Source organism: Poecilia reticulata, linkage group LG6 (genome assembly GCF_000633615.1).
Source record: "Poecilia reticulata strain Guanapo linkage group LG6, Guppy_female_1.0+MT, whole genome shotgun sequence".
Lineage (NCBI taxonomy): Eukaryota > Metazoa > Chordata > Actinopteri > Cyprinodontiformes > Poeciliidae > Poecilia > Poecilia reticulata.
Window position 1 is genome coordinate 24066598 of NC_024336.1, and position 14162 is coordinate 24080759.

The 14162-nt window shown below is 39.4% G+C and overlaps 3 protein-coding genes across 4 annotated transcripts in view; 1 reads left to right on the forward strand and 2 right to left on the reverse strand.

Moving 5' to 3' along the window:
* The first annotated feature begins 1021 nt into the window (after positions 1–1021).
* Positions 1022–2305, forward strand: LOC103466611 (cholesterol 25-hydroxylase-like protein 1, member 1). Its single transcript, XM_008412314.2, has one exon. It carries the CDS (start codon positions 1289–1291, stop codon positions 2117–2119), a length of 831 nt encoding a protein of 276 aa, XP_008410536.1. The 5' UTR covers positions 1022–1288; the 3' UTR covers positions 2120–2305.
* Positions 2306–5645: 3340 nt separating this feature from the next.
* Positions 5646–10233, reverse strand: LOC103466610 (uncharacterized). Its single transcript, XM_008412312.2, has 12 exons — positions 9918–10233; positions 8747–9367; positions 8537–8596; positions 8387–8439; positions 8162–8306; positions 7228–7580; positions 6906–7134; positions 6697–6814; positions 6381–6492; positions 6187–6298; positions 5914–6026; positions 5646–5818 (listed from the first exon to the last, which is right to left on the reverse strand). The coding sequence occupies exons 2-12, from the start codon at positions 9356–9358 to the stop codon at positions 5749–5751; spliced, it is 1977 nt and encodes a 658-aa protein (XP_008410534.1). The 5' UTR covers positions 9359–9367; positions 9918–10233; the 3' UTR covers positions 5646–5748.
* Positions 10234–12683: 2450 nt separating this feature from the next.
* The window catches only part of LOC103466609 (uncharacterized), a 2631-nt gene continuing 1152 nt past the window's right edge, over positions 12684–14162 (reverse strand). For both annotated transcript variants that reach the window (XM_008412310.2, XM_008412311.2), the window contains exons 3-5: positions 13962–14072; positions 13635–13776; positions 12684–13522 (exon numbers count right to left, since the gene is read on the reverse strand). In XM_008412310.2, coding sequence (XP_008410532.1) covers positions 13173–13522; positions 13635–13776; positions 13962–14072 — 603 coding nt within the window. In that variant the 3' untranslated portion in view covers positions 12684–13172. The remainder of the gene's footprint in view (positions 13523–13634; positions 13777–13961; positions 14073–14162) is intronic.

Consider the following 14162-nt stretch of genomic DNA (forward strand, 5'->3'; position numbering starts at 1 on the left):
CCAGCCACCCTGCGGAGGAAACCCATTTCGGCCGCTTGTATCCGTGATCTCGTTCTTTAAAGAGAATGCAACGTTGTGTTAATCCATTTGAGGAGCCGGTAGTTTATCTTGAGGAAATAAATGACGATGCAGAAGTTATTTAGTAACTACTTATATTTACTTTAGTAATTTTTCGGGGGAAAAAATATTTTAAGTGTAATTCCACTATACCATATCTTTCACTTCTATGTTATAATAAAGAAGTATGCCTTCTCTTACTGTACTGGGTACTTAACTTCACTGAATGAAGAACAAATACAGTATGTTGCAGTTCTTCCAAATTGCAGTTTTGGTCAAAGTGGGACATCTTGTTTGTACACAAGCTTTGTTCTATTACTTTCTGCTGACCTTGTGCCATTTGGAGGTCAAGTGAACACCACACAATAAACTGGAAGCACTTTACACTGTTTTAACATGCAGGTACAGCACTTGCTGTCAAGTATTAGTGAGATAAGTTTTATACTGAAAAAGAGCTTTCTTTTGTTGAGAATTTATTTCGTAATTATTTAAACATGTGTTGTTTTCTCACTTTAGCCTTTAAAATACCAGAATATGTACAGACGTCTATAATTTTGTCTGATGGCATCATTGTAAAATATTAAACTCAACTTTATGATCAGTTACTCAGTACTTAGCCTTTTTCTGAAATACTTTGACTTGATTAATTTCTTAGATGGCTACTTTTTACTTTGAGTAAAATATTGAAATCTGAAGTAGTGTGACTTTTATACTGAAGTATGATTTTTGGCTACTCTACCCAACTCTGGATATGACCAACCCTGTGCATCACACAAATGTTGCTTATTTTTATAATTCATTTATAATTAGATATTATGCACCCACCCAATCTCCTCCAGCTAATACAAATTAGAAACATAAACCGTATAAAAAGCAACAAAATTAAGGAGGTTGAATTGACAATTGTAACTTTAAAATATTTTATCAACATACATCACCTCAGTTTCTACTTTAGAAACATTTTTACGTTAGAAATGCAGACAAACACTCTTGATCTGTTTTCTATTTATGCTGGATTAAACATAATCTGAAGCCCTTTGTTTCTTGTGTCTAATGAACGTGCTTGGTAAGCTCACATAGGTATGTTTTGGCACACGTTGAGCTCTTGTGAGGAGAAAAGCAGGCGTTTTCTTTCTTTTTTTTTTGGCTGAGAGCAAAGTCCTGTTTGTTGATCTCCACTATATAAAGCCAGATCTCATCTCGATCAGCAGCAGCAGCCCCAAACAGAAAGATGCTGAACATCAGTGAGCTCTCTCTGAGGTCCCCTCATTTCAGGGCGTCCGACCGTCTCCTGCAGCCCTTCTGGGACCATCTCCTTCTTCACCACCTGTCTCTCGTCTCGTCTCCCTTTTTGCCCGTCATCCTCGCCTTCTCCAGCTACTTTTGCTTTAGTTTGCCTTTTGCTGTGTTGGACCTCTTGGGGGAAAGGGTCCCTTTGTTCCACAAGTATAAGATCCAGCAAGACAGGAGGCCAACGCTRGKAATGATGGCCAAGAGCTTCATGACATCTCTCTATAACCACATATTTTTTGTTCTACCGGCTGTCATAATCGGCATGTTCATACTGCCAACACCAACCCTGCCGCGAGATGCTCCTACGTTATACCAGTTGTTCTCCGAAGGACTGGCTATACTGCTCCTCTTTGACACCCAGTACTTCATCTGGCACTTTGTGCACCACAAGAACCTGCAGCTGTACCGCTGGGTGCATGCAGTCCACCATGAGTACATGGCTCCATTCTCCTGGTCCACGGAGCAGCTCAGCATTCCAGAACTGATGACCGTGGGCTTCTGGAGCAACCTGGACCCGATTCTTTTGAGGTGTCACCCACTGAGCACATGGTGCATAACAGTTCTGAGCATCTGGATGTCCGTGGAGGACCACATAGGCTACGACCTGCCCTGGACCCTGAACCACCTGGTGCCCTTCGGTCTGCTGGGGGGCGCCCCGGCCCACGACTTGCACCACCAGAAGCCCAGCAGCAACTACGCTCCCTTCTTCAGCCACTGGGACCGGATCTTCGGCACTGCYGTGTCTCTGAAGAAGAAAAACGTTGATTAACACAAAACAATAGTCAACACAATTCTGTAAATAATGCCTCTTTTATAAATATGTTGTCTTGTTAAATCTCTTTATTTTGCTGCTGCACTTCTTGCATTATTAGCATTTTTAAAAATGCATTRAACTTGTACAAATATTTAAATGTGTTTCAGCTTTTGTTCAATAAACATCTATTTATAAAGCAGACGCATGCAATATAATTTATTGAAACCTAATGTRGTGTTTGCACATTATATTTAATATCCAGAGGAGAAACAGTTAAATTTGTCTTGTTTATTGTTTCTGACAATCTTCTTACACAAAGRCTCAAATGTTGAAGGAATTTTATTCAGGAAGATTTTGCTCATGAATCCCGTTAATGAAGAGTTTTCTGACATAAATAGTTCAAACTTGAAATTGATGTGGGTCCATATATAATTACATATAGAAAATTGTAAATGCCTTAAAAGAAAATCTTTCACCGTAGAAGCAAATCAGAGAAAAATGTTGAAAGATTGAATTTTTAATGAGTACATTAATTAGAAAGGGATGCAAATATATGCTATTTTAAGAAAGTAAGATTTGGAACTAGGGGCTGCACAGTGGAGCAGTTGGTAGAGCTGTTGCCTTGCAGCAAGAAGGCTCTGGGTTCGATTCCCAGCCCGGGTCTTTCTGCGTGGAGTTTGCATGTTCTCCCTGTGCATGCGTGGGTTTTCTCCAGGTACTCCGGTTTCCTCCCACTGTCCAAAAACATGACTGTCAGGTTAATTGGCCTCTCCAAATTGCCCGTAGGTGTGAGTGTGAGTGTGTGTGTGCATGGTTGTGTGTCTCTGTGTTGGCCTGCGACAGACTGGCGACCTGTCCAGGGTGTACCCCGCCTCTCGCCCGGTAAGCTTGCTGGAGATAGGCACCAGCAAACCTCCCGAGCCCACTGAGGGACAAGGGTGTAAGAAAATGGATGGAAGATTTGAAACTCTCCAGTTCAGTAGTTACAGTTAGCTGTCGCTCTGCTCCACTTTCACAAATAAGACAACAGTTTATTTTCTCCTGTAACATTTTACAAGGTCGGATCATAGAAACAGACAAATCTTTGATCATTTTTTTTGTACAATGTTTTTGTATCACTCCAAAACCTCTCTTAAACTCTCCTTCAGCTCAGCCCAGATTGATTACAACCCACTTGATTAAAAAAGAAATTGAAGTCTCGGCAGGAAACAAAGCCAATTTTAACAGCAAGATTCATTGTTTTATTCACCCTTATGAACCATCTTTGGAAACAATTAGTCCAAGTTGTCTCGAGCCATGACATGGATTTCTATGAAAAAGATTTTGCTTTCTTGGTATCAAATACAATGTACACAGATTTATTTTTTGTATTTTACATTGAATTAAGCAGCTTAAGTTACTTATTACAAGGAAAAAAATCCAATCCGACTTACCAACGTAGAAACTGAGGTGATGTATGGCAACCAACGTGTGCCAAAACATAACTACTTGAGCTTAACAAGCACAAGTAGTTATGCTACTTGTGCTTGTTACACAAGAAACAAAGAGCTTCAGATTAGGTGTAATCCATCATAAATAGAAGACAAATCAAGAGTGTTTGTTTTAACCTTTTTATGCATGAATTATGATTCTTTGTATCAGGATTTTTTTCAAAACCTTCATTGATTTTCTTAATACATAAAAAAAAGTAGGATTTTATTTTATTTTTTACTAAAGTTATTTGAAAAATACATGAGTAGTATTGTTCTTTAGGGGGTTACCTGCAAAAGTCGTGAAGGAGGGACCGGGTCAGTTGATACGCTTATTCAAGCATATCAATCCATTTTTTTTTTCAATCCATTTTGGATAGTTGATAATATTTTATGATGCATTAGTGTCCACTTCAGTGATTTGTCTCCATTTACAACATAAAAATCCACAAGAAGCACAAGAAAATGGCTTTTAGATAGCTGTCCACTGTAGTGACCACTATGCATGAAAAGGTTAATCCCATCAAAATCACTGTTTACACATTTTTATATCTGTCTTGAACAGATATTTGTAGAAATGCTAATTGGTGTCGATGATTTATTTTGAAATTGACACATTTATGCATTTAATGCAATGATCTGAAAACAGGACAGCACACTGTATCGATAATTCCTCCATATTATCTTGGAGGAATGCAGCACATTCCTCCCAACAGAACAGCATGTACCCATTCATGTTGGTGAGTTTCCTGAAATGTGCTGTTTGCTTTTGCAGTTTCTCTGAATTAGGGTCAGCTCTATGACTTGGTCAGTTTACAACATTACAGTATCCCTTACTAAGCATTGTTTGGCAGAGTGACTTGGGCGGTCTGAGTAACTGTTTGCTACATAACCCAGTTTTCAGCAATCAGGTAGCAGACAGACGTTCAAAATTCCCTGTTGGCTTCATGTCATCGTCTAGCAAAGAAAATGTGGAGCAGTAAATAAATGAATTAGTCATGGCCGACTTGGCCTCTTCTCTGAATAATGCTGTCCTTGGGATATTGCTGCAAACTATGAACTCATGTCTGTCTGGTGTRTTTCTTGATCTTCATGATGTTGCTGAAGAAGCAAATTCATTAGTGGCTAATTCAGTAGGGGCAGTATATTTCTTAGACTTGTGTTCATAAAACCTTGCATATTTTTTTCCCCACTTTTTAAATATATCCTGCTTTTTGCTGAACTAACTCATTAATTCATTTTGTAGAAGTGTACAAAATGTGAACACGTTCTAGGGGTGCAAATACTTTTGGGATGCACTGCAAGTAGCAAATCCGAATGTTTATCTGTTATTAGGCACTTCTAAACAAAGAACCTGGAAAAGCTCATCTTCAGAAGAAWGATTTCAAACAGGATTCAACAGATGATCAGAGGTGGGTAGTAACTACTTATATTTATTTTAATTTTTGGGGGAAAAAAATATTTTAAGTGTAATTCCGCTATACCATATCTTTTTATATGTAACTAGATATTATGCACCCACCCAATCTCCTCCAACAAATGCAAATTAGAAACAAACCATCTAAAAAGCACCAAAATTACAGAGGTTGAATTGACAACCCAAACTTTAAAATATTTTATCATTATGCATCACCTGAGTTTCTACGTTAGTAAGTCTGATTGGATTTGTTTCCTTTTATTAAGTAACTTAAGCTGCTTAATTCAATGTAAAATACAACAAAAAAAAAAATCAATCTGCACATTGTATTTTCTACGAAGCAAAATCTTTTTCATAAAAGTCCATGTCATGGCTCAAGACAACTCAGACTAATTGTTTCCAAAAATGGTTCATAAGGGTGAATGAAACAATGAATCTTGCGGTTAAAATCGGCTTTGTTTCCTGCCGAGATTTCAATTTCCATTTTAAACAAGTGAGTTGTCAACTCACTAGTTATAGATCAAAGACTCTCTTATCAGTGGACCCTGATGTTCAGCTTGGCCTTACAGTTGTGATTCCATCACAGATGTAGAATGTTTCTCTGGACGAAGTTTCAAAAGAGATTTAAAAAAAAAAACAACACACACATACGGAATAACCAATAGAACGTGATTTATTTTGAGAAGAGATCAAAATAGTTAAAATTGTTGTGGTTTATGAATGACGCCACTTATTCACAACAATAGCAAAAAGGCTCTTTACTTCTTCTCGCTGGCCGCCTTCCTTGAAACCGTTTTGTTGTTGCTGGTGTGTTTTTGTCGATCATTTCTACAGAGAGAAGAGAGCAAATATATTAGGCACCACCATCCATCCTGGTACTGAACTTTGCCAAAGATGTCAGTTTATGCCATGTGGAGTTGTACCTGCTCATTTTGACTTTATTTCTGCATCCCAGCCCTCCCTCCCAGTGGCTGGTGCGCGTGCCTCTCGTCATCATGCTCCCACAGCTGACGCAAGGCTTTCCGTTACCGTACGGCTGCAACGTCAAACAGCAGAAACTCCCATTAAAAAACCCTAGCAAACCTTCAAAGCAAAAAGCTAGGATTATTCTTGTTGTTGTCGTTTCATCTTTAAATCTGCCAGTTTAACAAGAGAAATATTTTTAAGAGCCAACTGAATGAAAATGTATCCTCCACCTGCTCTTTGGCGCAAAATCCACAGATCATCCTGGTGGCGAGTTCCATGGGATGGTCCTGATTCTCGTCATGGCACACATCACAGGCATAAGTCCGACCACAGCAGGGAAACCTGGCAATATGAGGGGGAGATTGTTTCCCAGGGCTGCGACATTGATAGCAACGTTAAATAAGGGTCACTATAGGGACGATACCTGAGCCAGCGATGGCTCTGCTTGAAATGTTTACACGTTCCTTTATCCGGCAGCGGCTTCCCCTTCTGGACTGCTGGATCTCTTATTGTTTTGTAGCTGACGGCACTCAGACCTGCGGGGAGGAATAATTGGGTGCAGCGAAAGTTAATGGCGATCTGGAAACGTACTAATGCTAATACTTTAGGTTTTTCCGCACGCTGAGCAGCTTTTTGAACAACATTATGCAAGTTTGGTTGGAAATCCAACTGGGGCAGCCTTCTTGTTGTAAGATTATAAACCTTCTGCTGATCCATGTGAAAGCAAAGTGGGCTCTGACCTGTTTTGCTGGAGGAGCGAGGCTGAATGTACTGGAACCTCGTGCTCTCAGCCAGGATGCTGAATTTGCTGTGGCAATTCTCACAGTTGAACTCCTTTGTTTGTCCATAGAAAACGCTCTAATAAAAAAAACAAAAGAGAGAGAAGATAAGTTAAGTGATATGATATGTACTCCGCCCATCTTTGATGGCCTTTTCTGATGTTGACCACCTCCACCGGGATCTCCTGAGAGCAGCTGAGGCATCCCACAGTCAGGTCGCAGTCCTGAAGTACAAGGTCAGAGGCGGTGGCGTTTTGAAGGTCCAGGTATCCCAGGACGTCGCTGTAATGGTGGATCATGCAGGGCCTGAATGCAGCATTTATGTCCGCATTACATTTTTCACACTGAGCCGAGCAGGCTGTCCTTCCAGTAAGAGTCAGATCGGCAGTCACCTTGCACCTGAAGCCAGCAAAAAGCAGCGACTGGTCGGGTTCGACTCTCAGAATCGGATCAAAAGGAAAGAAATCATTTTTGTGTTTTCGAATAAATTACCTGTTACACTGCAGACAAACGGTAATCCGTTGGGCAGTAACGGTGGCAGTGTTTTCCCCCAGCCTGAGGCCCAGCAGCTTGACCTCGGTGCCTCTGCGGGGATCGCTGATTCTGATGTTCTCCACCAGATGGCTCGCATCTTCCTCCAGCAGCTGACCTTCATCACTCTGTATGGGCTTCTGGTGTTCTTCTTCCTCAGAGTCCAGATCTTCTGTCTTTTCAGTCGAGTTACAGGCGTCCTCGTCACCGACGACACCAGAAGCAGGGTCAGAGGTTTCAGTCACTGAAATCTGGAGTTCCTGGTACGTTATAAACTGCAGGCCGGCTTTTTCTAAATCGATGTCTTTCTTAAGCTAGAACAAAGGCAAAACAACAAGGATTGATGAATTGTATTTTCATCAAGTTCTGCAGTAAACTCTTCAAGGAGAATTACAAAGGAAGGAAAGCAGAGCTGACCCTCCATCACTGCATTCAGATTTCCTCCAAATACAACCTTTTCAACATTTTTTTTGTTAATCTACAAAAATGCTGCAGGCAATCTGTGGATGTCTCTGACAGTTCTGCAAATCTAGAGACTGAAAATATTTTCCAATCTCTTTTGCAAGTCGCCTATGCGCAGTTAGACTGGACCATTCAACCCTGAATATTCTTTTATCTAAATAATTCAAGGTTCAATTCACGGGACCAATTTCTAGTATTTTTAAAAACTATTTTATGATTCCCACATTTATAATGACCAACTTTCAGCTATTTCTGTAGAGGTCAGGCTTGAAATAAAAGCACTTTAAAAAAAAAACCCACAAACTATTAGCTCAATTAAAAAAAGGAAATAAAACAAACTGATGAATTTTTCTTCTTTCCATGTTTAATTATTCTTTTTCATATGTATCCAGACGTCATAAATAATTATTTTCATCCGTTGTTACTGCCTCACCTGTCTGGCTCCTTCGGTGAACAGCCTCTCCAAACTCCGATCCAGCCACCGAACAAAAGGACGAAACAGCAGCTCCACCTTTCCCAGCAGCTGATTGGTAGCATGCTTAGCCTGAAGCCACTCCAAAGACGCTTCCTGCACATGCCTGCACAGCCAAACATGTACAGAAATACCTGTAATATTACAGGCAACACTTAACTGTACATGTAAAAAAAAATCATCTACTTTGCCATGACTGAAGGCAAGTTCTGGTCCAGTGGGATCTCTAATGTGAAAATCTGTGGAAACATAGAGATCAAGAGGTGTTTATTGCATGTCAGGCAGTTAACATGATATTGTGTCATGTTTTCTTAGTAGTAAAACTGTGTTCTTTACCTCAAGGGGGTAGTTGTCTGGGAAGCTAACCATGATGTCAACTTCTTTGAGATCAAAAGGCTGTAATAACGCAAAATGATCAGATCACTCGTTTCAACAGGCTGGATATGGCTCCAGTACCACAACCAATGTTTGTTCATTCACAATAATAAAATGTACCTGGATAAACTATAAAAAAATAATGTTTTTAATGAACAACAAGAGTGTTACCCAGTCTGGATCCGTGGCCTCTACAGAAGCCCTGTAATATGTCAGTTTGCCGTCACTTCTCTCCTGAATGATCAGTTGATCTTTGGGGAAACGCTTCTTCAGCTGCCTGATCTCTGTGTCTCGCAGCTGCTTGGCCGTGTCCTCGGTCATTTCGCACAGCTTCACCTCCTGCAGGCCACCGGGATGGGGCTCCGGAGGATGGCGGGGTGTGGATTTACTCTGAACAGCAGCAGCAGACGGGTCGTCCAATGGAGGCAACTGTGGCGGGTGCCAGAAGCGACATCTGTCCTCCATGGTGCAATGTCCAGAGAGAAAGTAGCGACAAGGGCGGCGGGCAGAGCCTGGGGCAAACTTTGGGTTGTGGGCAAGTGCCGAATTGTCTCCCTCAAATTGACCACCGTCCTGAGAATTTGACGGAGTAAAATCAGGCTGGCTGGGTGACTCAAAAGTTTTCTTTTCATGATCTTTTCCATCTTCTCTTACATGCAGAAATCTACACCTCTTGCCAAAATGACAGTGCCGTCCTTGGGAGAAGAAGCGGCACAGTTGCTGTGTTTGTGGGAATGACTCAGCTTTTTCCTCTTCAGTTTTCACTTCTCCCTCATTCTCCATTGTTAAAACCTGAGGGAAAGTACACAGTTTCTGTTTCACACATAATTGACACGTAGTAGTGAAGCAACAGCAAGAATTAGACATTTTAACCCAAAGCAATGCTCTCACAGAAAACATTGTCAACACTCCTTTTATTAAATTAAATATATATTTTTAAAAAATATATCAAATATTTTTTCCACTAAAACAATGATGAAAATTCTTAGATTAAAAACATGCTTTTTAAAATAGAAATATGCAAATGAATAACAGTTTAAAACCGAAGAAAAATAAAGAATAAGTAAAATATCAAAACAGTTAATTTATTTTTCCTTTTTTCCCCCTATATATTTGTGGGATATTTAGTGTGCAAGATTTTTATTTCACATGGTTGCGATATTGAGCAATTAAAGATACGTTTCTTCGTGATTTTAAATCTAGAAGATAAAATGATTGCCAGATCATCTGATTTTAGCATTAGCATAAACTAAAATAACTTCCGTTCACTCACGGTTGTTGGACAAGTGTTTCAGTGAGTTAATTCACGAAAACGTTGTTTTTTGTGGGAATGTAGCCTTACCTCAGATCCACTTAGATGCAGTGAAATACTTTTTCGCAGTAAGATCAACTGCGCAGTATTTTAGAGCTTCAGGATAAAGGTGGACTTAAGCAACTGTCAGCTGACCACACAGTTAACGTTACTTAAATACGCCCTTTCTTCTTCTTTAGCGATTGGCTGGCACTCCCCTTGTAGAAGTATATTCTGTTGTTCCTGTCGCTTCCGTGACTTTTCACCTGCAGTTCAATAGATTAAACACCTTTCACCAAGTGTAAATGATTACCTTCTTCTGTGGGTGCCAAGAAGAATCGTCTTTACTTGTGTTGTAACCTGAGACTCTATCGCCACCTAGTGTCCCGGAAGATGAGAACGTGACATTTTCTAAGTTGTCAGATCCTCAATCCACATGTGTTGTTGTCTCACGTAAATTTATTTTTTTTGCACTTAAGATTTTACAAAGGAAGTAGTTGAATTTTATCCTCATGCAGTTTTTTTTCATGGCGAACCCTCATAAACATTTGGATTCTAAAACTTATTTTTTGTCTTTGAAAAAGTAACGTTTTATTTATTGATGAACCCACTAAGGACTCTGATGTCTTCCTACTCTAATTAAAACAGCTGCATTTAATAGCTGCTTTTTCAGTTTATATCATTACCATATTAGTCATTTAAATTTTAGTTTGTTGAGCAAAATACTGCAGAGCATCATCTCACTACCTAATCCTACACTTCAGCATCCCCTTTAAAGATTTGTTTTAATTATTATACTTTTGGCCGATACCTGATACTTCCCCATATGTGCGCAATAGTGTCCATGACGTGGACACCGAATAGAGCTGTGGAGTGTTTTTTCTTATTTCCTTTTTTTAATGTTGTGCTAGACTCGTTTGAAAGCCAACTGGGGCAGCTTTGTTGAGGCCATTGCTGATTCACCTGGAAACATGGAGAACTGGACTCTGACCTATTTTGTTTGAAGCATGAGTTGGAATATCCTCAGTTCTTGGAATCCAATAGGTGCTGAGCTTGCAGTGGCAGCGCTTGCAGCTAAACTCATTTTTGTTTGTCTGCAGGTCAGGTCACAGGGTCTGAAAGCAACATTTCTGGCTCCGTTGCAGAGTGTTACTATCTGCCAAAAAAGTAAAAAATGTTTAATTAAAAAAAAAATTAGCATATATAATTTATATCAAGTTAGTTTGTTTCATTTAACATTATCTAAAATACTATTCAACATTCTCTCTAAGCATTCTAATACTATAGATAGTGACAGTTTTACTCAGGTGAATGACAAGTCTGTATAACACTTTGGCGCCACATAGTGGTAAAATAATATATAGGGGTGTACATGATCAATATGAAGACGCATTTCTATATTCAGTAGTTTATTAAGAAAGCCTAACAAATGGACAGATGTACTATAATATGATAAAAGCTCATTAAATCTAATATATTAAAACATAAATTGCTAAACAAAGCAGTGGTGATGCACACTACAATTAAACATGATCCATCCATCCATGCATTTTCTTACACCCTTGTCCCTCAGTGGGGTCGGGAGGGTTGCTGGTGCCTATCTCCAGCTAACGTTCCGGGCGAGAGGTGGGGTACACCCTGGACAGGTCGSCAGTCTGTCGCAGGGCAACACAGAGACACACAACCATGCACACACACACTCACACCTAGGGACAATTTGGAGAGGCCAATTAACCTGACAGTCATGTTTTTGGACTGTGGTAGGAAACCAGAGTACCAGCAGAAAACCCACGCATGCACAGGGAGAACATGCAAACTCCATGCAGAAAGACCGGGCCGGGAATTGAACCCAGAACCTTCTTGCTGCAAGGCAACAGCTCTACCAACTGCACCACTGTGCAGCCGTGATTAAACATGATGGTACTGTTAATCATTATGAGCTGTATTTTCTTTTCTTTTTTTTCCCTCTTAGCCTGGTATAATGAGTAGGGCTTTGAACTATAAAAAATAAGAGAAATCACAGCCCTTCTTGTTCTGATAAGCTTCAGTAAACATAATCACGGTCTGAACAGGCACTAACACTAATCCTTTAAGTTCTTGCATCACTGAGCAGCTTTTTAACCAATATTACGTAAGTTTGGTTGGAAATCCAACTGGGGCTATTACCTTGTTTTACGGTCTTAAACCTCTGCTGAGCTGTCTGAAAACAGGTATAAGTGGGTTCTGACCTGCTCTGTTAAAGGATTATTTCATCAATGCATCAAGTTTAAATGAATGGAAATAAAACCCATAATGAAATAAAAAATTATTTATTGACACTTTTGGTTATGTGACTATCCAGATGACTAAATTAGATTTTGAAATAAAGTTTCTGTAGCAAGAACAACTTGCCTTTTTAAATAACAATAAACACAATAATTGAAGCTTATATTCTTAAAAAAAATCTTTAAAAGCAAACATATTCATAGATAAATTGAACAGCCTGGCTGAAGATTTGCAAAAACAAACAAACAAAAAAAAAAATACTTGCTACAAATTTTACTGGCAATATTCCAATTTTTTTTGAGCACTTTATTTATCACCTCTCAGGGGGGAAGCTAATGTCCATCTCCAGCAGTCATTAAGTGAAACAGGACACACCATTATTTCTGACAAGGTTACCTTGTTGTTTTCAAGGGAAAGCACTCAGGTTGCACAAGGTTGGAGGGATATAATCTTTAGATCATTTCCACAGTATTGCAAAGACTAATTTTATGTCAGGTGAACCATTTCTGGGCTGGTTTGGTCATATGCTCTGTTCATTATCCAGATGAAAGATAAAATGATAATTTTATTTCAAAATTTCCTAGCATTTTAAAGAGTCCAGTGGCATTTTATAGACTTCAGAGTTTATCCTTTGGCAAAAAATAATAGTGCTAACTGTCTAGAGACCAGTTTAGTCAGTAATTACTAATATTACTAATCAAAATGCACAGTGCTTTTCCTTTAACTATATGGCAATAAAAAAAATCCAAGATTTTTTTCAGAAATGTAAAAGGACTAATTTAGACTAATTTTAACTAATATCTTTGTTATTAAAAAAAAAAAAAAAATCAAATTTCTAAGTAACAAAGTTGCAAAATCTTACCCTGTAAACACACCTGTGGTAAGACAAAAACGTAAACCAGCCTCACAAAATGTGCACATATGAGGACATCCTACAGACAGGCAATGGAGTCATTAACTCCCGGTAACAGGAACACCAAACAATCTAAACAAAAGCAAAACAAAAAGCTTTAAAAGTCTGGAAATGTTAAATTGGGACGTTTAACCGGTGAGTTCCTGGTCACTGGCTGCCCGAGCTCCTAAACAATCACTGTGCGCAGATTCAGGTTCCTCGGGGTCCCTCTGTGAGAGCAGGGCTGGAACTTCAGATAAAGCTCTAGAGTTCTTGGCTTCAGGATGAAGAGACTTTCCCTCCATCTTGCTGTTCAGTCGAACCAAGTCTTTCAGCAGGGTGCTTAAAACTTGTGAAACCTCCTCAAGGGTATGATAGTCCTCAATAGAGTTCAAGCTGTCCAGGAGTTGTTTGGTGAGTTTGACGCATTTCCTTCTCAGATCTGACTTCCTTGCTCGTTTGCATGAGATCATGCCAGATCGTGAGGTCGCATCTCCTTCTTTAAGGACAAGAAAGGGAACCACAGTTTATTCATTTATTTATTTCTAGATAAAACTTTAATCTCAAAAACATTTGTGCAAAATATATATATTTTTTAAATACTTTCTTACCATGTCTCCCATTTGCATGTCCCGCATGCTCGTTCGAATGTAGGACAGCATAGCGTGTTTCCCAAATGACCGGGTCTCTCTCCAGGGCCAATCTCAGCATTTTTGAAGCTGCCTTCTTACTCCTTTCTGCACTGTCCACCACCTAACATGAGAAAATTAAGACAAGGAGGAAGGCAAAGAAGAATTCAGATAAAATTTACTTTTTGTACATTTTGAATCCTGTAAACTAGAGAGGGCAATGGGTTATCTGGTTTAACTGCCAGATTGTACAACGAAAACCAAAAAAATAAATAAACCAGAACTTATCTTTTATTAGACTACACCAACCTTGAACTTAGGGAATGTTGCAATCTTGCTGATTGATATGGCTGCAGGACATCCCACCTTTTTTGTAGATGGCCGACGGGTTTTCTGGCAGCCAAAGCTGTGATCTTCTAGCTGTGTAATGTGAAGAAATTCTGAACTTAATTTAAAAGCTATCAACAAGTCAGTTGATGATAGAATAATCATCAATTGACTTGTTGGTGT